The sequence below is a fragment of the Drosophila serrata genome, unplaced genomic scaffold, assembly GCF_035046125.1.
Source record: "Drosophila serrata isolate PLE 108 unplaced genomic scaffold, ASM3504612v1 contig_240, whole genome shotgun sequence".
Taxonomy (NCBI): domain Eukaryota; kingdom Metazoa; phylum Arthropoda; class Insecta; order Diptera; family Drosophilidae; genus Drosophila; species Drosophila serrata.
The window spans coordinates 3,505,876-3,525,059 of NW_028257138.1; the positions used below are offsets into that span (position 1 = coordinate 3,505,876).

General features: G+C 45.7%; 6 protein-coding genes across 10 annotated transcripts; 2 read left to right on the forward strand and 4 right to left on the reverse strand.

The window, feature by feature from the left end:
- Positions 1-375: 375 nt before the first annotated feature.
- Positions 376-2,479, forward strand: Ugt36E1 (UDP-glycosyltransferase family 36 member E1). The gene is made up of 4 exons (XM_020943442.2): positions 376-556; positions 726-986; positions 1,047-1,423; positions 1,482-2,479. The coding sequence occupies exons 1-4, from the start codon at positions 461-463 to the stop codon at positions 2,404-2,406; spliced, it is 1,659 nt and encodes a 552-aa protein (XP_020799101.2). The 5' UTR covers positions 376-460; the 3' UTR covers positions 2,407-2,479.
- On the reverse strand, positions 2,447-4,428 carry LOC110176941 (sterol carrier protein 2). Its single transcript, XM_020943443.2, has 4 exons — positions 3,944-4,428; positions 3,558-3,881; positions 3,308-3,498; positions 2,447-3,170 (listed from the first exon to the last, which is right to left on the reverse strand). Exons 1-4 carry the CDS (start codon positions 3,986-3,988, stop codon positions 2,507-2,509), a joined length of 1,224 nt encoding a protein of 407 aa, XP_020799102.2. The 5' UTR covers positions 3,989-4,428; the 3' UTR covers positions 2,447-2,506.
- ScpX (Sterol carrier protein X-related thiolase) lies at positions 4,370-6,845 on the forward strand. The gene is made up of 5 exons (XM_020943348.2): positions 4,370-4,572; positions 4,869-5,192; positions 5,252-5,442; positions 5,561-6,444; positions 6,506-6,845. Exons 1-5 carry the CDS (start codon positions 4,528-4,530, stop codon positions 6,694-6,696), a joined length of 1,635 nt encoding a protein of 544 aa, XP_020799007.2. The 5' UTR covers positions 4,370-4,527; the 3' UTR covers positions 6,697-6,845.
- Positions 6,846-7,231: 386 nt separating this feature from the next.
- Positions 7,232-13,527, reverse strand: LOC110176904 (uncharacterized). 4 transcript variants are annotated; one of them, XM_086830567.1, is made up of 9 exons: positions 13,308-13,511; positions 12,938-13,245; positions 12,694-12,883; positions 12,304-12,596; positions 10,865-11,884; positions 10,610-10,750; positions 10,405-10,544; positions 10,197-10,336; positions 7,232-10,127 (listed from the first exon to the last, which is right to left on the reverse strand). In XM_086830567.1, exons 2-9 carry the CDS (start codon positions 13,217-13,219, stop codon positions 8,134-8,136), a joined length of 4,200 nt encoding a protein of 1,399 aa, XP_086686693.1. In that variant the 5' UTR covers positions 13,220-13,245; positions 13,308-13,511; the 3' UTR covers positions 7,232-8,133. The 4 variants fall into 4 exon arrangements, with proteins under 4 accessions (XP_086686693.1, XP_086686692.1, XP_086686691.1 ...); XM_086830566.1 differs by having other exon boundaries at positions 12,938-13,521; XM_086830565.1 differs by having other exon boundaries at positions 12,694-13,245; positions 13,308-13,510.
- Positions 13,528-13,765: 238 nt separating this feature from the next.
- Positions 13,766-15,416, reverse strand: LOC110176996 (uncharacterized). 2 transcript variants are annotated; one of them, XM_020943505.2, is made up of 3 exons: positions 15,257-15,416; positions 14,922-15,194; positions 13,766-14,860 (listed from the first exon to the last, which is right to left on the reverse strand). In XM_020943505.2, the coding sequence occupies exons 1-3, from the start codon at positions 15,317-15,319 to the stop codon at positions 14,033-14,035; spliced, it is 1,164 nt and encodes a 387-aa protein (XP_020799164.2). In that variant the 5' UTR covers positions 15,320-15,416; the 3' UTR covers positions 13,766-14,032. The 2 variants fall into 2 exon arrangements, with proteins under 2 accessions (XP_020799164.2, XP_020799163.2); XM_020943504.2 differs by having other exon boundaries at positions 13,766-14,866.
- A 37-nt stretch (positions 15,417-15,453) lies between these two features.
- On the reverse strand, positions 15,454-18,599 carry LOC110176916 (uncharacterized). Its single transcript, XM_020943407.2, has 4 exons — positions 18,421-18,599; positions 18,262-18,353; positions 17,307-17,595; positions 15,454-17,212 (listed from the first exon to the last, which is right to left on the reverse strand). Exons 1-4 carry the CDS (start codon positions 18,426-18,428, stop codon positions 15,529-15,531), a joined length of 2,073 nt encoding a protein of 690 aa, XP_020799066.1. The 5' UTR covers positions 18,429-18,599; the 3' UTR covers positions 15,454-15,528.
- Positions 18,600-19,184: the final 585 nt, after the last annotated feature.

The following is a 19,184-nucleotide window of genomic DNA, read 5'->3' on the forward strand; positions in this document are numbered from 1 at the left end:
TTATGTAAATTTATTGCATAGTTTTTAGAGATTTGCATAATATTTTCTATCAATTAAAAATAGTTTTTTATTATTATAGCATACTTTTAGACTTAAAATTTAATCTGGAATATTTAATGTAGTCTGAGATTATATAGACTCTCTTAAATTCATATTTATACATATATATCTATATTACATGTTTTTAGCTTTTCTATAATTAATTACCCAATGTAAAAATTCCCTAATGACACTTTCAGTAGAGAGACAAAAGATCTATAAGAGATACTCTGAAGTTCATGAATAATACTAGGAAAGAGCCCTCTTCTATGAAAGGTAATAAAAGATAAGAGAGGGTTACAGCAAAGAGAAAACAATTCTTCTCTCTTTTTTCAGTTGTCAACGGAGTGCGTTTTGTTTGTAAATATATATACATACCCAGATATATATATATATATACCATATTTCCCGAGTATATTTGATGCTTTGCATTCTGACACAGCAAAAACGAGCTCTGACCAGTGCTCAGTTGATGATCTTCTTTCGACCTTTTTGGATATCTCTCGCACAAACGCCGGTAATTATTAATTTTAAGTTTTCTATTTTCTAAATAAAAATATGATAAAAAACTGTTAGTTAATTTTAGAAGTGCAACGAGTGCAAAAGTTCATATATAAATATCAAAAGATTATCTTAATATAATGAATACTTTATGAAGTCTACCTATTACGTCTTTTGTTTTACAGCTATTTATGATGAGGTTCTTCCTCCTACCGCTCCTGTTCCTCTCCCTCCTGGTGGTGTCCAGCAACTGCCTCCACATCCTGGGACTGTTTTCCCATCCAGCCATGAGCCACTTCAAGTTCTTCCAGCCCATCATGAGGGGTCTGGCCGAGGCTGGTCACAGTGTGGACGTCATTAGTCCTTTTAGGGATGAGAAGCCGCCCAAGGGCTACAAGGACTACCTGTTACCGTCAGCTTCTCTAACAGATGCCATTCACCTAGAGGTAGCTACTCTCTGTATACATTTTATTATGAATAATTTACAAAAACTATTTCTTCCACAGGACTTTGAGCATCCTTTTAGCTTCCTGGCCCACTACGTGGAGTTCTTCATTCTCTACAACATGGGCAAGGAGGCTTGCAATACCACACTAAACAGTCAGGCTCTGGACGAGATCCTTAAGCATCCTCCTGGCTACTATGATGTCATCATGATCGAACAGTTCAATACGGATTGCATCATGAGTGTGGCCCATGTACTCCAGGCACCGGTTATTGGCCTGTCCAGCTGTGCCTTGGCTCCCTGGCACTACGAGAGGCTTGGTCTGCCCCTTATTCCATCCTATATATCAGCTCTGTTCCAGGGAAAATCCCAAGATATGTCTCTCGCCGAAAGATTGGGCAACTGGATCAATGTACACTCATTGAATATGCTTTACAAGTGAGTTTCTGGTGCGAAATTAAATCCCAATGAGGTTAAAGATCTTATTCTCCCTTAGAATTCTCAATGTTCCTGCCGGCAATGCCTTGATCCGTCAGAGATTCGGTCCCGATGTGCCCTCCACCGAGGAGTTGGTGCGCAACACCTCCCTTATGTTGATCAACCAACACTACTCGATGAGTGGACCCAAGCCTCTGCCCCCCAATGTCATCGAGGTGGGTGGTGTGCACATAACACCACCCAAGCCTCTGCCTGCGGATCTCCAAGAGCTGCTGGACAAGGCCGCCCAGGGTGTGATCCTCTTCAGCTTTGGATCTCAGCTGAAGCTGAGCTCCCTCTCCGAATCACGGAGAGATGGCATAGTCCGTGCTCTGGGGAGACTGGAGCAGCAGGTGATCTTGAAGTGGGAAAACGAAACGCTGCCGAATAAGCCAAGGAACCTGCACATCAGAAAGTGGCTGCCACAGCGGGATATTATGGCACATCCCAATGTCAGGGTGTTCATATCCCACGGCGGCTTGATGGGCACCACGGAGGCGGTAGCCTGTGGAGTACCCATCGTTGGAGTTCCCATCTACGGCGATCAGTCCCTCAATGTAGAGGCTTTGGTGCAACGCGGGATGGCCGTGCGGTTGGCCTTCAAGGAATTGGATGAGGAGTCTCTTTATGAAGCGGTTACCAAGGCACTGGATCCCACCTTCAAGCTGAGAGCCAAGGAGGTGGCCTCGGCCCATAATAGCCGCGTTCAGGAGCCCTTGGAGACTGCCATTTGGTGGGTGGAGCATGTGGCGGAGACTCGGGGTGCTCCGTTGACTCAACCCAGTGCCGTGTATCTCTCCCGCTTCGTCTATCACTCCTTGGATGTGTATCTAGTGGTGGCTCTCATTCTCCTCATTCCAGTGTTGACCTTTATGGGATTGATACGTCTTTGTAGGGGCAGCAAGGCAGGTGGATCAACCAAACTGAAGCACAAGCGAATGTGATCTGACTCCAATTATATTACAAAGCAAAGTCAGCGTTAAATACATAAAAAACAACTCCACTTTTAATTAAAAATATATACAGAAAATATAATCTCACCCCTTACAGCTTGGCCTTGGAGGCACCAGGGAAGCCCAGGCGATACAGAGCCACCACCACGGCTCCGCCCAAGCCCAGGTTATGCTGCAGTGCCAACTGAGCCCCCGGCACCTGGCGCTTCTCGGCCAGACCACGCAGCTGCCAGCAGAGCTCAGCGCATTGGGCCAGTCCAGTGGCTCCCAGAGGATGACCCTTGGAGATCAAACCGCCACTCGGGTTCACCACGAACTTGCCGCCGTAGGTGTTGTCTCCAGCGTCGATGAACTCGCCGGCCTTGCCCTCGCCACAGAGCCCCAGTGCCTCGTAGGTCACCAACTCGTTGGCAGAGAAGCAATCGTGGAGCTCCACCACCTGCACGTCCTGTGGTTTGTAGCCACTCTTGGCGAACAGACGTTGGCTGGCCAGTCGGGTCATATCAGTTCCAGCAATCTTCATGAGGCTCTTGTCAGCGAAAGTAGAGGCCGGATCGCTGGCCATCTCCATGCCGACGATCTCTACGGCTTGCTTCTCTAGACCATGTCGACGCACAAAGGCTTCGGAGGCCAGAATGGCCGCTCCAGATCCATCAGAGGTGGGACAACACTGCAGCTTGGTCAGAACTCCCTCCACCACCTGCGGGGACTTCATGATCTGCTCCAAGGTGTATTCATCACGGAACTGTGAGTAGCTGGAATCGGGAAAATGAGACAGATAAAGCACTGACTTGCTATGGATAAGCTGCATATGGCAATGGAGTAACTCGGTCTGCTTATTCCGGCGATAAGATAAGAGCGCGTGTGAGGTGAACTTTCGACTGAAACTTACGGATTATTGACCGAGTGTTTGTGGTTCTTCCAGGCGATTTTGCCAAAGTGCTCGGGTTTGGTGCCGTACTTCTGCATGTGCTCCTTGCCAGCATTACCGAAGATCTGGGCAGCCATGGGTCCAGCTCCAATCTCTGTGAGTTCGCCCATCTCAGTGACGTGACGTTCCATGGGATTGGCGCGGTCAAAGTACTATTAGGAAAGGAGTTACAAGGTTACTCAGGTTACGATAAGGATCTTGAGGAACTTACCTTGGAGGACAGGGATCCGCGCTCCATCTTCTCAAAGCCCAGAGCAAGGACACAGTCCGTGTTGCCACTTTCGATGATCTGCTTGGCCAGATACAAGGCACTCGATCCGGTGGAGCAGTTGTTGTTCACATTGTACACCGGTATGCCGGTCATACCGACCTCATAGATCGCTCGCTGGCCACAGGTGGAGTCACCGTAGACGTAGCCGGCCACCGCCTGCTGCACTTCCTCGAACTTGATGCCTGCATCCTGCAGAGCCTTGGTGATGGCTTCCTTGGCAAAGTCCGGGTAGCAAACATCCGCTCTGCGGCCGGGCTTCTCGAACTAGAAGAGGAGAATGGATAGGTAGATGTCGCGGCACAAAGGTCAATCTACAGCAGACGAACCTTGGTCATGCCAACGCCGATAACGTAAACTCTGGTCTTGGTCATGTTGCTGGTTCTTCGGGATTACCAATCGGACGGAACTTTCTATATCGAATGAGGCGAAGTCTAGCGGGTATCAAGATTATATACTATGAAGCTATATCTGTCTGATAAGATCAGATCTGTCGGGTTAGCGGGAAAAATTCTATATACATGTTTTTTAGCTCGCAATGTGACTAGAGACGGTTCAATATTTATAACAACATGATATAAGGTCACAAAGAATAGATTAATAATAATAATTACCGAATCATTGAAGATACTTAGGAAATAAGAATGAAGCATAATGGTTCTCTGAAAAATACATTTAGTTCGCTGTAAAATCATTCTTAAAATCATATTTCAAAATAGCGCGCTCTTTCTCATTTCAATTAGTGTGAACGCTGCATAATTGTTATATTTCCTTGGTGTTTAGTTCGAGCCTTATGCCTGGTCACACTGCTCCTCTTAATTTCCAAAAAACAAGAAACTAACTTAGCTTAGTTAATCGTTCTCAAGCGGTCTTACCAGTTATTGTTTTATTACCAATTCGCTGCAGCTGCAAGATGACAAAGAATCGCGTTTACGTCGTCGGTGTGGGCATGACCAAGGCAAGTAATTAGCTAAACAGAAAGATGCACCAAAGGGGAGACCAAAACAAAGGCTTAAGAAAAAGCCGAGCTTTCGCAATTGTCAAGAGGCACTTTAATTATGGAGCAACAAGTCATTTAATAATCGCCTCGGACTTTGAACTGCGCTGCACTTCGCTCGCTAATCTGCTCTCGATTGTTTGCCGCACCACAAGCATTATCTTTGGCGTATTTCTGGCTATCAGCATCGCTCCATTGGCCCCCTGAAGTGCCCCTAATCTCTGATTATCGCCATTAACCCCATAATAAATCCACAGTTCGAGAAGCCCGGCCGCCGAGCGGATGTTTGCTACCCGGACTTTGCCAAGGAGGCCATCACCAAGGCTCTGCAGGATGCTGGCATCAAGTTCGAGGAAGTGCAGCAGGCGGTGGCCGGCTACGTCTACGGTGACTCCACCTGTGGCCAGCGAGCTATCTACGAGGTCGGTATGACCGGCATTCCGGTGTACAATGTGAACAACAACTGCTCCACCGGATCGAGTGCCTTGTATCTGGCGAAACAGATCATTGAGAGCGGCAACTCTGACTGTGTCCTTGCTCTGGGCTTTGAGAAGATGGAGCGCGGATCCCTGTCCTCCAAGGTTAGTTCTTCTATATCCTTATCGTAGCTCGAATCACCTTGTAACTTCTCTCCTGATAGTACTTTGACCGCGCCAATCCCATGGAACGTCACATCACTGAGATGGGCGAACTCACAGAGATTGGAGCTGGACCCATGGCTGCCCAGATCTTCGGCAATGCTGGCAAGGAGCACATGAGGAAATACGGCACCAAGCCCGAGCACTTCGGAAAGATTGCCTGGAAAAACCACAAACACTCGGTCAATAATCCGTAAGTTTCAGTCGAAAGTTATTATCTTATCTTATCGCTGAAAAATGATCTGAGTCTGAGTTACTCCGCTCCCATATGCAGATGATCCGTAGTAACTAACCTTCCTTCTCAATTCCAGTTACTCACAGTTCCGTGATGAGTACACCTTGGAGCAGATCATGAAGTCCCCGCAGGTGGTGGATGGAATTCTGACTAAGCTGCAGTGTTGTCCCACCTCTGATGGATCTGGAGCGGCCATTCTGGCCTCCGAAGCCTTTGTGCGTCGACATGGTCTAGAGAAGCAAGCCGTAGAGATCGTGGGCATGGAGATGGCCAGCGATCCGGCCTCTACTTTCGCTGACAAGAGCCTCATGAAGATTGCTGGAACTGATATGACCCGCTTGGCCAGCCAACGTCTGTTCGCCAAGAGCGGCTACAAACCACAGGACGTGCAGGTGGTGGAGCTCCACGATTGCTTCTCCGCCAACGAGTTGGTGACCTACGAGGCCCTTGGGCTGTGTGGCGAGGGCAAGGCCGGCGAGTTCATCGACGCTGGAGACAACACCTACGGCGGCAAGTTCGTGGTGAACCCGAGTGGCGGTTTGATCTCCAAGGGTCATCCTCTGGGAGCCACTGGACTGGCCCAATGCGCTGAGCTCTGCTGGCAGCTGCGTGGTCTGGCCGAGAAGCGCCAGGTGCCGGGGGCTCAGCTGGCACTGCAGCATAACCTGGGCTTGGGCGGAGCCGTGGTGGTGGCTCTGTATCGCCTGGGCTTCCCCGCTGCCAACAATGTGGTCCGCAACTTGACTGCCGCAGGAAAGGCGGCCACCAGTGAGGATGGCTTCAAGGTGGCTCCTCTGCTGAGGCTCCTGGAGCAAGCCATGCAGGAGGACAAGGACAACTTGATCGAGAAGGTGCGAGCCGTGTATGGCTTCAAGGTGAACAATGGACCGAATGGACAAACAGGCTACTGGGTCATCGATGCCAAGCAGGGCAAGGGCAAGATCATCTTCAACGGAACTCGTAAATGCGTAAAAATTTCATTTGTAGTTAAATCTATTTCATTCTGGATTTTCTTTTGCAGAAAAGTGTGATGTGACTTTCATCATCAGTGACGAGGATGTGTTTGAGCTGCTGACCGGAAAGCTGCCGCCGCAGAAGGCCTTCTTCCAAGGCAAGATCAAGATCCAGGGCAACATGGGATTCGCCATGAAACTGATGGATCTGCAGCGTTCCGCTCAGGGAAGGATTGAGGAGCTGCGCTCCAAGTTGTAGGCTGGCTCGGGTTTCATTATCTCACATTCCCCGATGTGTGTGCCTTTTGCAATATATTCTTGGTGGCTTCTGGATCTGATAAACCTAGTTTAAACCGATTTATGTATCTTTCGTATTATTTTATAGATAATAAAATTGTTATATTCTTAGGAGGGTATTACAATTTTAGACAGAAGCTTACAAAACAGTGAAGGAGTGATTTCCGACCCTACAAATCATATAAATTCTCGATCAGGATGAACAGACGAATCTTTCTAGCTATCTCCGTAAAAAAAAATAATTTTTTAAAAATATTTTCCAATTTTTTCAATATAAGGAAAGGGGTTACATCATTAAATTTGTCAAAAATGTTGATTTTTTTAGATTTTAAACTGAGTATGCAGAATTGTTAAACTCGTAAAAACTAACTTAGGAAAGCTTTCCGAATGGAAATGAATGCCTTTTTGGCTGAGTTATGATCCTTTTTCATGGTCCTTCCGCATGCCAAAGTATCTTTTCTTGTTACCATTAATATAAATCAAAACCACTCAACTTCTTTGTATTTTTGTACGATCCGAATCTTTATTGTTTCATCAACGTGTTGTAAGCTTGCTTAAATTCTAAAGGGATATATTGGTGTATATATATATATATTTATATGGTAATTATATAAATGTGTGTGTATATTGTTCTACGCACGTTCAAAAACACTTTTCAAAAAAGTTGTTATTGAAGGAAATCAAAACTGGGACCTTTTTTTTTATTTAATTCAGTAAAGGTGCGTGCCATTACAGGAAATACACACGGATAACAGTTAAATGTTGACCTCGACCTTGGCTGCATTTAAAAAACGTTACAATTGTTGTAGCTATAAAGTGCCAGCGGTGTGTAAATAAATTAAAAAACTACATCTCTATCAAGTGTCGTCGTCTCGCATTTTGAGCTTACAATTCTACGTATTTTGTAATATAAAATATATAGGTGTTGTGGTTTTTATGTGTCTGTCTACAAATTAACTTTTTTTTTTTTTGGCTATGTACAATTTAGGGAGAGATCGTTATCAAGGCTTAAGGAGGTGTTGTACGGTCGCCAGGAAACTGGAGATTAGTGAAACATAGAATTCAAGTTTGGTGGCAAGTGAGGGAGACACTCCTTCAGCCTTTTCTGATCTCTTCCCGCAAAGGATGATACCTCTCTGGGCTTCCGTTAAACAGAAACCCCGAGAGGCTTTGATTAAATTTACAAAAACATATATACGGGAGTGCCACAGAAATAGCTGGACATTTAAGATCTACTTAGTTGAAATATCAAAGCATACATTTGGATCGCTTTTAAGAGATGTTATTTCCGCAGTGATTTCTGTGGCTTTCCTGATATATATCGTTTCACATTTAAAGTCCAAAAAGAGGAGCCTCTACTCTGCTGCTTTTAACCCCAAGCTAGCTTCCAATAGTTTTCTTAATAACTATTGTTGGAGTTGGCGTAGGGGGAGAGTGAACTATTATTCGTTGTTGCCGAGGATGTCGTTGATGTGGTGGATGAGGAGTTACTACTGCCCGCTCCCGGCTTGTCCATGCTGGCCATTATGGAGCCCAGCAGATCCACTGGCGTTTTAGTTGCTCCTTTATTGACGGCCACTCGATTACCGCCTGCTATGATGATCTTGTGCGAGGGCAAGCTGAAGGTCTTGTAGGTGGGCTTCAATGGGGAGGGGTTGGTGGTGGTGGTGGGGCTGCTGCTGCTGCTCGGTGGCGGTGGTGGAGGCGGCGGTGCCGTTGACCTTGACGGTGGCAATGGAGGCAGGGGAGGCAGCACCACCGACATTCTGGTGATGTTTGGACAAGTTAGGGAGGCGGGCAGAACTACCTTTACAATTTGATGAGCGGCGGATGGAGGCGGCGCAGAAGTAGGAAGAGGTGCTGCTGGTGCTGATCCCGATGGTTGACGAATCACTGAAACAGACATGGAGGTGACTTCTCTGGGAGTTGCGAGTCCCAGGATCGGCGGTTCCTTGGGTATGGGTATATCCATTTCTACAATCTCCTCCTCGGCACACACTTCAGGCACCTCCGCCTCGTCCAGTTGAGGTGTGCTCTCCACGATTAACTCGTTGCCCACATCGTCGACGGGCTCGGGTTCGGGAGGTGGCGGCGGCGGTGGGGGAGGAGGAGGAGTTGCTGCCACACTAGAGGTACTGGTATCACTGCTTTTGCTATCGGACACGATCTTCACTTCGATCTTGATCTCGGGCTCCTTTTGGTTCAAGCGATGATGGTGAATGAAAGGCGTCGTCTGAGGCACAAGTGGCGGTGGCAGTCCCGACAAGATTGAAGGCGGTGTCAAGGGTTTAGAGGGTGCAGGAGTGGGTATAGGAGTTGGCAGAGGGGTGGGTGTTGGGATGGGAGTAGGGATTGAAGGTGCAGCAGCCGCAGCGGAAGGATTGGTAGCTGCTTCATTGTTTAGGCGTGGCATCTTGGCCGGCGAAGGCGCACTTAGGGTTGAGGTCTTGGCTGGCGTTGCTGGATGCTTTTTGGGCGTGTGATCGCTTCTCTTATCCTTCTCCGAATCCTTTTCTTTTTCCTTCCTCTCCTTTTCTTTATCTTTATCCTTCTTTTCCTTATCCTTTTCTTTGTCCTTCTCCTTCTCTTTATCCTTGAGCTTATCCTTATCTTTCTCCTTGTCATCCTTTTCCTTATCCCTGGACTTATCCTTCTTAGGCTTTTCCTTGCTTTCGTGGCTGCCCAGGACTGCCGCCGCCTTGGTCAGCTTGTACTTGTGCTCGAGTACCATCTTCCTCATGTCTATCTTGGAGTCATCTTTACTGGGCTTCTTTTTGGGTGAACTAGCGGCACTTCCACTGCCGCAACTCTCTTGGTTCTGGCTGGGCGAGGCCGACGCTTGCTCGTCCATGCTGCTCTCGCTGGAACGACGCTCCTTGCCCGGCTCGAGATCAATCAGCTTCTTTTTGGCCTTGCCATCGTGCGTCCGCTTTGAGGGCGTCTTCTTGCCGACACCACCGCCACAGCCCTCATCTTGTCCAATCGGATTCGGCAATATCGTTTGCTTCTCCTTGTAGTGCGGCGTCTCGGCCAGCACGGGGTTATTCCGCTCATTGATGACTTCCTGGCCCGGGTAATACTGTCGCAGGCGGAGATGCCAGGCTATGCTCGTCACGGCCGTTACCGTGCGAAACTGATGGATGATGTTGCGGGGCAGGAAGTAGATGTCGTTGTCGCACAACTGGATGCGGGCATAGCGGACGCCTTCGCGTCGCAACTGGTTGAGTTTGGCGTCCTCGATCCACTGCACGCACTGCGAGATGGGCGGTTCGTGCAGGTCCAGCTGCAGCATCTCCACCATCTGATTAAAGTCCTGGGCGGCAAAGGCCACCACATCCTTGGTGATGCGGTTCTGGTTGTACGTCTGTCCGCAGTGAACAGCTTTTAGAATGCCTTTAGGGCGAAAAGGAGAAAAAGATTAGTAAATTTCAGGGGAAGAAATATACAACATTTTAGGCTCACCAACTGCAGCGGTGGTGATCCTTTCGTGGCCATGTCCCACATGATCTGCATGCGCCTTGGTGCGATCCTCGATCATGGTCTCACGGGCCTCCGATAAACGGGGCAGATACTGAAGGTTGCGCAGCTCATTGATGCGGGTTCTAAGGGAGATTCGTTAGGATTAAGAACACAATTCTAGGGCATACTGATTCTCATTTGAAAAACTCACCTCTGCCTTTTGAGCGGCGTCTTGCTGTTTAGCTCTGCCGTGGGCACTAGTTGTTCGCCAGCGCGTATCCATAGGATAGGTCCATCGTTAGACTGACGGGGATCCGTCTGCAGTATGGAATTACAAGCCCAAGGCATAGTCTAAGTATAGAGAAAAGAACTGTTAAGGAATTGTATATTCGTTAAAATGATATTGAGGCTCTTACCTTTCTGAGAAACGGATTCATTTCAATGCGTCTCAAAAGATCAGGAAAATAGCCGCCAACCTCTTCATGGACCTTGCCAACAAGACTGATCTGATGTAGAGGTCCATAGCGAAAGGTTCCTTGGCAATAATTGCGAACAACCTGAGAAGGAAAAACGATTTAAGGTAACTAATAATATTTCCATATTTTTATATTACGGTATAGGTTATAATGTTTTAAAGGAATCATTCCCGAAGATTAGTTACACTTCCTTACCTGTTCATTATACTGCGACATCGTACAGGTTTCGATATCCGAATTCCTGCCCAGCACACCTGCCTTCACCGTCAGCGTTGAGTAGTTCTCTGCCATGTGCTCCAGTAGATCGGGCAGATAGCGTGCCGCATCGTGAACAATGCCCATTACGTGGTGGGCATAACCCTGCTCATCCTCCGCAAAGCAAACCTCGAAGAACTCATCCACCAGCTCCTCCATTTCCTCGGGCGGCAGGGCATCGATCTCGTGCTGGTACAGATGCACAATGGACGCTCCGCCATTGGGATACTGTTCCACCTGGAAGTAGCAGCCATACTTGAGGTTCTCCAAGCCAACTGGCGGCTGCCGGTTGGGCTTCGGCGGGAGACTCTGCACCGTTTGCCAGGGTCCGGGGACAGGAGCATGCTGCAGGCACTGAACACCCATGCTGGAACGCCTGATCTTGGAACGCTTGTAGCATTTTGAGCAGTCTCGCGACGAGGAGGAAGAGTGACGGGACGATGATGACGAAGAGGAAGAACCCTTGTGATGGTTGCTAGAGGACGATGACGTATAGGACTTGCGGTTACTGGAGGAATGATTGTTGGCTGTGGCGGAATTCGATCCCGATGAGCTGGTTTTTGGTGCTGGAGATGGCATCAGCTTGGAGTTTGCGCTGCTCTTGTCCCCAAAGTTGAGCTGACGGGTGACCTCTTCGCGGCTTTTCCCCGTCGCCTCGCCATTGACCAGGAGTTTGGTCACCGCTTCTTCCTTTTTGATTTCCGCTTCCGTTTTGATGTTGTTGCTAAGTACAGGTAATGAAGTTACGGCATCCGGCTCTGGTTTAACTTCCACTGGTTCCTTTTTGATGCCTTCCTCAACCTTTATTTGCTGCTCAAGGGCAGCTGTGACCGCTTGGCTAAGGCTGTGTTCCGGTGCCGCTTCCTTGGACTTGGAAGAGCTGTTCTGACTGCTCCTGCTGCTCTCCGAGCTGCGGCGGCGATGCGAGTGTGACGAGGAGCTGGACGACGAGGAGGGAATCTGTGAATAGAGGGGGTTTTGTTCAGCTCTTTGATTTTTGTTAAAACAAGGCTAAGCTTTCCATATCGGTTTCAGAGGAGAACTCTTCCTATAAAGCTTTTAGAGGGGTTTTGTGTTGGAAAAACTTTATAAACAGAATCATTTTCCTCGCGATTATCTGGAAACGCAATATGACAGCAAAGAAACTTGATTCATAACTTACAAATATGCCATAGCTTGTGATATCATATTTTCATATTTTGTTTACCAGAATTTACAAGGAAAACTAAAGAGTTTATCTGATATGCATGATAATATGAGTGGAAAGAATCTGTATTGGAAGTTAACCAATATTTCAAACAAGTTTTTCCAGCGAAAACTAATGTATAACTAAAGAAACTATAGAGACTCCTTCAGTATTCAAGGGTAAACCCTCTCACCTTCTCCCGATCGCGTTCCCTCTCCCTTTCCCTGTCGCGATCACTGCGATGATACTTCTTGTCCTTGCTGCGCGAGGAACTGGACTTGTGTTCGGTCTCTTTGGAGGATTTGGAGCTGCTGTCCCGGTGACTGCCGTCTCGATTGCGCTCTCTCTCACGTTCCCGTTCACGTTCCTTCTCCCGATCCTTGCTGGTACTGTTGTTGTGGTTGCTGGTGGCGCTGCTGCGTCGATGCTTATCTTCATCTCGCTCGCGCTCCTTATCTTTCTTCTTCTTCTTGTGATTGCGCTCTTCTGTGGGTGTGTGGGGGTTCGGGGAAAAGGGGGTTTGCATTAGTTGGCATTGGATTTGTTTTCTGCGAAATTCTTTGCTTTGCTTTTTCTACTTTACCTGTCTTCTCGTCTGTTATTGTTGTTGCTTCTTTCTCTGCCGCAGTCGTTGGTTTTGATGCCTCGTCTGCCTTTACTGCCGCTGCTTCCTCTTCTATTGTTGTAGGTGTAATTGTAATAGCTGTGTTTGTGGTTGTTGCTGCAGTTGTCTTATTTGCATTCCCATCGCCTGACTGCTGCAGTTCTTGTTGCTGTATTGGTAATGCATTAATGTTGCTGCCCGCTACTGTTTCCTCTGTATTTGCCTTTGTTGTTGTTGCTGCTGCTGCTTCTGCAGCACTGACATTTCCGCGGGCATTTGCGTTGTTGTTTTCCACCGAAAGCTGAACCGCCGTTGCCGATGCCGCCGCCTCTGTCTTGTTGTTGTTGTTGTTATTGCTGTTTACCCCTTGAGCGGGCTCCATACCCTCCACATGGCTGGTCGTCAACTTTTGCACCTCCTCCGCTGCCGTTTCCTTGGCCAAATCCGCCCCGCCGGTGGCTGATTCTACGTTATTTTCGCCACCTCCTCCTCGAGTGTTCTCCATGTGTGCGTGTGCGTACGCGCCCGAGTCTGTACGTGTGTATGTGTGTGTGTGGGTGCGCTTGTGTTGAATATATCGATCAGAGTCGTACCGTCTACGTGACGCCTCTCAGCTAGCCGCCGTGCCTTTTATCTTACGCTCCTCTGTTTGCAAATCACCCGCTCGCTCCGGCGTGTGGGTGTTCATTCGGCTGGCAAAATTTCCGCAGCGGCGTTTTCATCAATTCGCGAATTCGCCTCTTTTTTTTGTTCTAATTTTTGTCCATTCGCGCAGTGTGACCGTTGGCGGGGTGTCTGGAAATACCATCGTATGGTGATGGCTGCGTTTTGGGGCATTTCAGTATTTTCTTTACGCGAGAAAGGTCACGCCAATTTGGCAGTTAATTTTTAATTTATTAATTTTATATTTATTGTTTTACTGCGAATTTTTATAAAAAAAGGGGAATCCGTATTTTAGTCCATCTATAATTTATTTGATTTTCTACTTATTGCTATAAGTTCTGTCATTCGCTTAACTATCATATTAAATAATTGAATTGAAAGGCGGAAATTAGTTTATAATTTTGAAAAGCTTTAATTACTATTTTTATTCAAGCCAAATTTTATATTTTAACTAATTGCTGATATAATTATTTTGACTTCCTATAACCATAATATTTCCTACTAACATTTTTAATCACCTAACACATATAGATTTTTTTTTAACATCTCCTTAGTAAACCACTTTTGAATATAAAATTTTTCCCTGTTCCCTATAATCACTAATTTTGTGTTTTTAGCAAAAAATATATAAATCTCAAGTGAAAAATAAACCTAATTATTTGAGATCTGAGGACTTCCTGCTGTCCCTTTGGGCGGTCTCCCGGTAAACCTCGCTGACCAGTTTGGGCACCTCTCCCAAATAATCCATGATGGACATCTCCTCCTGGAGGGTGGTCAGATACATACGTTGGATTTTCCTTATCATCGGCTCAATAACTTTAGCGCTGACAATATCATCGGCACTCACACAAAACAATGCCGTCAAGTCTATGGGGCTTGATTTCAATTCCGCTTCTTCAGAAACATGTTCTATATCTTCGGGCTGTCGTTTTGGAGTTTTGGGTTTATTTAGAGTAATAGGAGTCCCCTTTTCTAGTCCAGACACCTTTCCAGTCTCCTTCTTATCAACATCGCTTGGTGGCGTCCTACGATCTGCATGCGTCAGGGAATGGTCCAAGGCCTGTTGCAGATGGATTTGCGAACGAATTAGGGATCTGAGATCCTTGCCACTCTTGGCGCTAATAATTGTATTCTGAGAGGGCTTCGATTTCTTGGAAGTGATTGAATCGTCACTGAGAAAACTATACTTCTCCCGCAATCTCTCATCCGCGGCTAAGCAGTGAGCCCTAGCTTTCTCGTAGTCCTTATGTGGGGGATAAGGCTCCTTCGTCTGGTAATGCTTGTGGCTATAGTCATTGGCAGGCGCTGCAGGCTCCTGCCTTTCATCCCCAACTCGATCGGATGTAGTTTCACGATAAGTCGAGTTTTTGTAGACAAGCAAATCGTCATGGCCTTCGGTCTTTTCTATGCCAGGATCAGTATACCGGTGGGTATTTCGAGTGTTGTGACTTGGTTTCCTTGCTTCATGGAACGGACAATGTTTCTGGGGCTTAAGTTAAATATATAAAAAGGACATAGCAAATAGAAAATACTATAAGTTTTACCTGAGGCTGCTCATGATGATATTGATAGTCATGGTCGTTATTCCTCGATAATTTAATCGGAGCCATATCCGGAGGAGACCGATGTCCTCGAACATCATATTGACTATGTGAGCCCCTACACGACGTACAGTTCAAACACTCGAAACTATTGTCCCTAGGCTGATTTAAAAATGCGTGAGTAGAGAATATGGCATTTTCCCTATAATGGAGCGTCTCCCGATGCGGACGATCGTCATCCATGGGTATACGATGCCCATTCTTGTCCCTTTTTGGCTATTCAAAATAAGGATAACACCCTTGAGGATTTTCTCGAGTTACTTTGTGTGATGACTTACTTCATTCCTGGTTCCAAGGAAATGTTCACGCACATCACCACGATATTTATTATGCTTATCCATTGAGTCAGGTGAAAATTATTTGAAATGAAGTATAAGGTTTGTCGTAAGACATCTAATAACCAGAATACTGGATGATAGACTAAAACTTGTGACCCTTAAAAGTCTAAATTTTAAATAAATTACATTTTGAATTTCGTTGGATAAATAGTTTTTAATATGTATATTTTTTACGTGATAAATATGGATTTCCCCTCTACCCAGAGATCATTTCATAGAGTAATTGTTTCCATATAACGTTCAAAGGACCTCGTGATGGTCGTGTGATCCGGGGCCAGGTGGGTATCGGCCATTACAGCCAAGCGGTATTTGTCCCCAAAGCGATGCAGATTCAAGGAAAGACAAGTCTTCGATTGCGGCGGTCGGAAGAGAAGGACATCCTGAACTTTTTGGCCCCAAGCTGACTGGAACTCATCCGTGGCTCCGTAAATCTCAGTGATGGTGATGGGGAAGTTGTACGAGAAAAAATTTATGAAGATTTTGGTGAGAACGTGAGGTAACAAAGAGGTCAGAAGGCTGAACTTGGTCTGACCTATCGAAGCCAAGTATATCATAATCTGTTGATTCCTGATTCTCTCTACAATATCGTGGAGTTCCTTGGTATGATCTGCATCGGGTTCCCTCAAGGGTAATTGCAAAAAGACCACGCCACCAATATTTTTCGACTTATCCCCTACTCTGTCTGTGAAATATCCTTTGTCTATGGTCCTGCAGGTGGTATTTAAGTATCTTGGGACCTGCAAATCCCCTGAAAAGGTGTTCAAGTAATCATGAACAGCGCCAGCTAGGCAAGTTAAACTGAAATCCGATTCCCTGAGATCCTTATTGAATTTATCCTTATTTCGCAGCCTGAGTTGGGCGCCACTTAAGGATCTGCTAAAGGACACTATCTTCCTGCCCGAATAGGACTTTTTGTGAAGGATATTCAGCTCCTTGGTGGGCTGTTCAAAGAGAACTTCGTAAATATTTCTCGGTGCCTTGAAGAGCTCCCAACAGATCTTGAAGAATTCCAATTGGGCGTAGAGCAAGAGGGGAACATATAAATGAAGTCTGGCGCAGTAGGTCGAAGAGTAAGAAGTTTGCCCCTTGATCAGGACATCGGTAAAGGCCAGGATCTCGCAATAAAAGTGGTAGGGTAAGAGCAAAACATGATTGAGATTTAAGCGCCAGAGGAAGCGAGTCCAAACCTTGGCCAAGTTAGTGGGCTGTAAGCTGTTGCATATGGCATTTCTGGCCACCATCCAGCTGAGATTTCTCTGCTCCAGTTCCCTGTTCAACAATAACCTGATAGTTTGAAAGCGACCCACTTCATTTCGATAGGTGACCGAACGCCTTTTAAGTTTCTGGAGCACCGATCGACTCCTCCAATAGCCGAGCAACACATTGACCAGGATTATCAGGACCAAAGAGGCCAACTGACTGAGATTCCTCACTTGAACGGCAGACGAGGCACCATCGGGTGTCTCCAGAGAATCAAATTCATAGATGAACTTCTGCCAGCGACAGATCACAAGATGGACCAAGTGGTTCATCAGTCGACTAATGTGTTCCGGTTTCCGGACAAAGTGGGAGAGTTGTTTCTGATTCGAGCTCCTCTGCTCCAGGCCATCACTGAGGGTCATCAGGCCTTTCTTGTGCGGATCCTGCAGCAGCAGCATCTCACTCACATGCAGATCCTCCTCCTCGGCGATTATCAGATGATGAAGCTTTATGAGGATGTAATACGGCTGAGTGCTGTCCGAGTTGGGTATGACGATCACCTGCCACTGGGGAAGGTCCGAGGGTATGTACTTGGTGGCCAGTTCGCTGACATAGTCCTGGATGTTCGATTCGGTGACGGGACGGCCGCGGTACTTGTGGGTACTCAGCAAGACATGGTTGTTGATGTTGAAGCCACTATAAGGGTGATATAGAGAAGTATATTTAATATAGAACCCATAAAAAGTATTGAAGTGGACATTATCTTAGCCTAATTACTACTACAACTTACCTATTATCATTAACCCAAGCATAATGTCCCCAGCAAGTGACCAGCTTTTGTCGCAGTTTGGGAAACCTTAGCATTCCGGTTTTATCCCTCAGATCCGTCAGATATTGGGCATATGCTCTTTTGATCCTCTCATAATCACAACTTCCTTCCACTTGGAGAAGAAAGTGAAAGATGCCCGCATTTTTTGGTGTGTCGATTAAAGTCCGGATCTTGTTGGACTTTGAGATGGTGAGCTTGGGATACTTGATGCTTAGCACATAGTTGGATAGTTCGTTTCCAAGGTGAGCGCCTTGAAAAAAATAGTAAGGATTATGATAATAATGATTCTTAAAGAGCAGGAGTTTGACAATAATTATACAAGTTTAAAGAATATTTTCTTTAAAATTGTAAAATTGATTCTATTCTAATATTCAAATAATTATTTAATAGTTACCAAAAAGTTTAAAATGATTCATATAAACCTTATTGAGAAAGGCAGGAGAGTGGGAAAATTATTTAATCTACGCACGATAACTATACAATAATTCAATGCAAACAAAAGGTAGATGCGTATATGCCCTTATCCCAAGGCGATTACCCGGTATCAAGCATCAAAGAGCCGGCTTATCAATGGCAAAATTTTATGAGTAATTCAGTTGGTCAAGGTTCGCCTGGCCGCTCGTCTGGGTTCCGCAAAGGTGCAACAGGTAATCTATTATTTATAAACAAAAGCCTTATCTCAGTCACTCTCTCTTTCTGTCACTCTCTCTTCCTTTCACTCTCTCCCTCTCTGTGGGGAGCTCTCTCCCAACGGATGATCCTTTTTAGTGGTTAATCAACTCATGCCTCGATTATATTTATTTATATAGCCGGCCCCTTTTGAAGTTCTTGATTTATGTGGCTTATCAGTGAGGCAGCGCGTCTCGCGGATCGATGATCATCGATCATCGATCACTGCTGGGGATCGATCACTTACACAGAAACGATAAGAGCAGCAAAGGCACCAGCATCAAAGCAACCACAAAGCAGAGCAGGGTCTTCAACAGCGATTTCAACTCTTGCCAGAAACTAGGAAATATATATAATATATAATGCAAGGTTTAGAATATATATATTTACATAGATTTCAATTTACCTTTCCATTTTGTTTCGGTTTCCCAGAAATATATTATTAAGACTCCTGACTTCTAAGCTCTATTTAGTATAGCTGCACTATATAGTATGTATGGTTCGAATATTCGTCTCTCTTGTTCTATATACTTTCAGTTCTTTAGGCTCACGTTCGCTCCTCTCCGTCTTTCAAACACAACTGATCTCAATAGACGAAGCTTCGATTGGGCTTCGGGTTTACTTTCGAGCTTATCAGCGACCCGCTCTTCGCTGTGCACTGCAATAAAAATTGATACGAAGCATAAGGCGTTATCAAGAGCATGTGTTTGAAGCTATAAAATCGAATAATGGTAAACAGGTGCATTAATGATATTATTTTTTATTATGGCAATTTATTTTCAATATTAAAAATAAATTTTGATTGTAGGTATCAGATGATATTGATTTGTATTCCACAAATAATTTGTTTGATTTGGGAATGCTAGAACTGAGGGTTTAGATTGTTAATGTAAACCTTGTTTAATTCTTTGTTTTTCTATTTTATATATTTATTTATTGTTCTTAACTTTTACAAATATTTCCCAGAGTATTTGTCTGGTTTGGAAATGCTAGAACTGAGGATTTAGATTGTTAATGTTAACCTTGTATAATTCTTTGTTTTTCTACTTTATATATTTATTTATTGTTCGTAACTTTTGTAAATATTTCCCAGTGTATCTCAGTCATATCTCGAATGACTTTCATTGGCTCCCTGAGCTGGTTCCGAGAACTGACGCCTCTGCAAAGGAT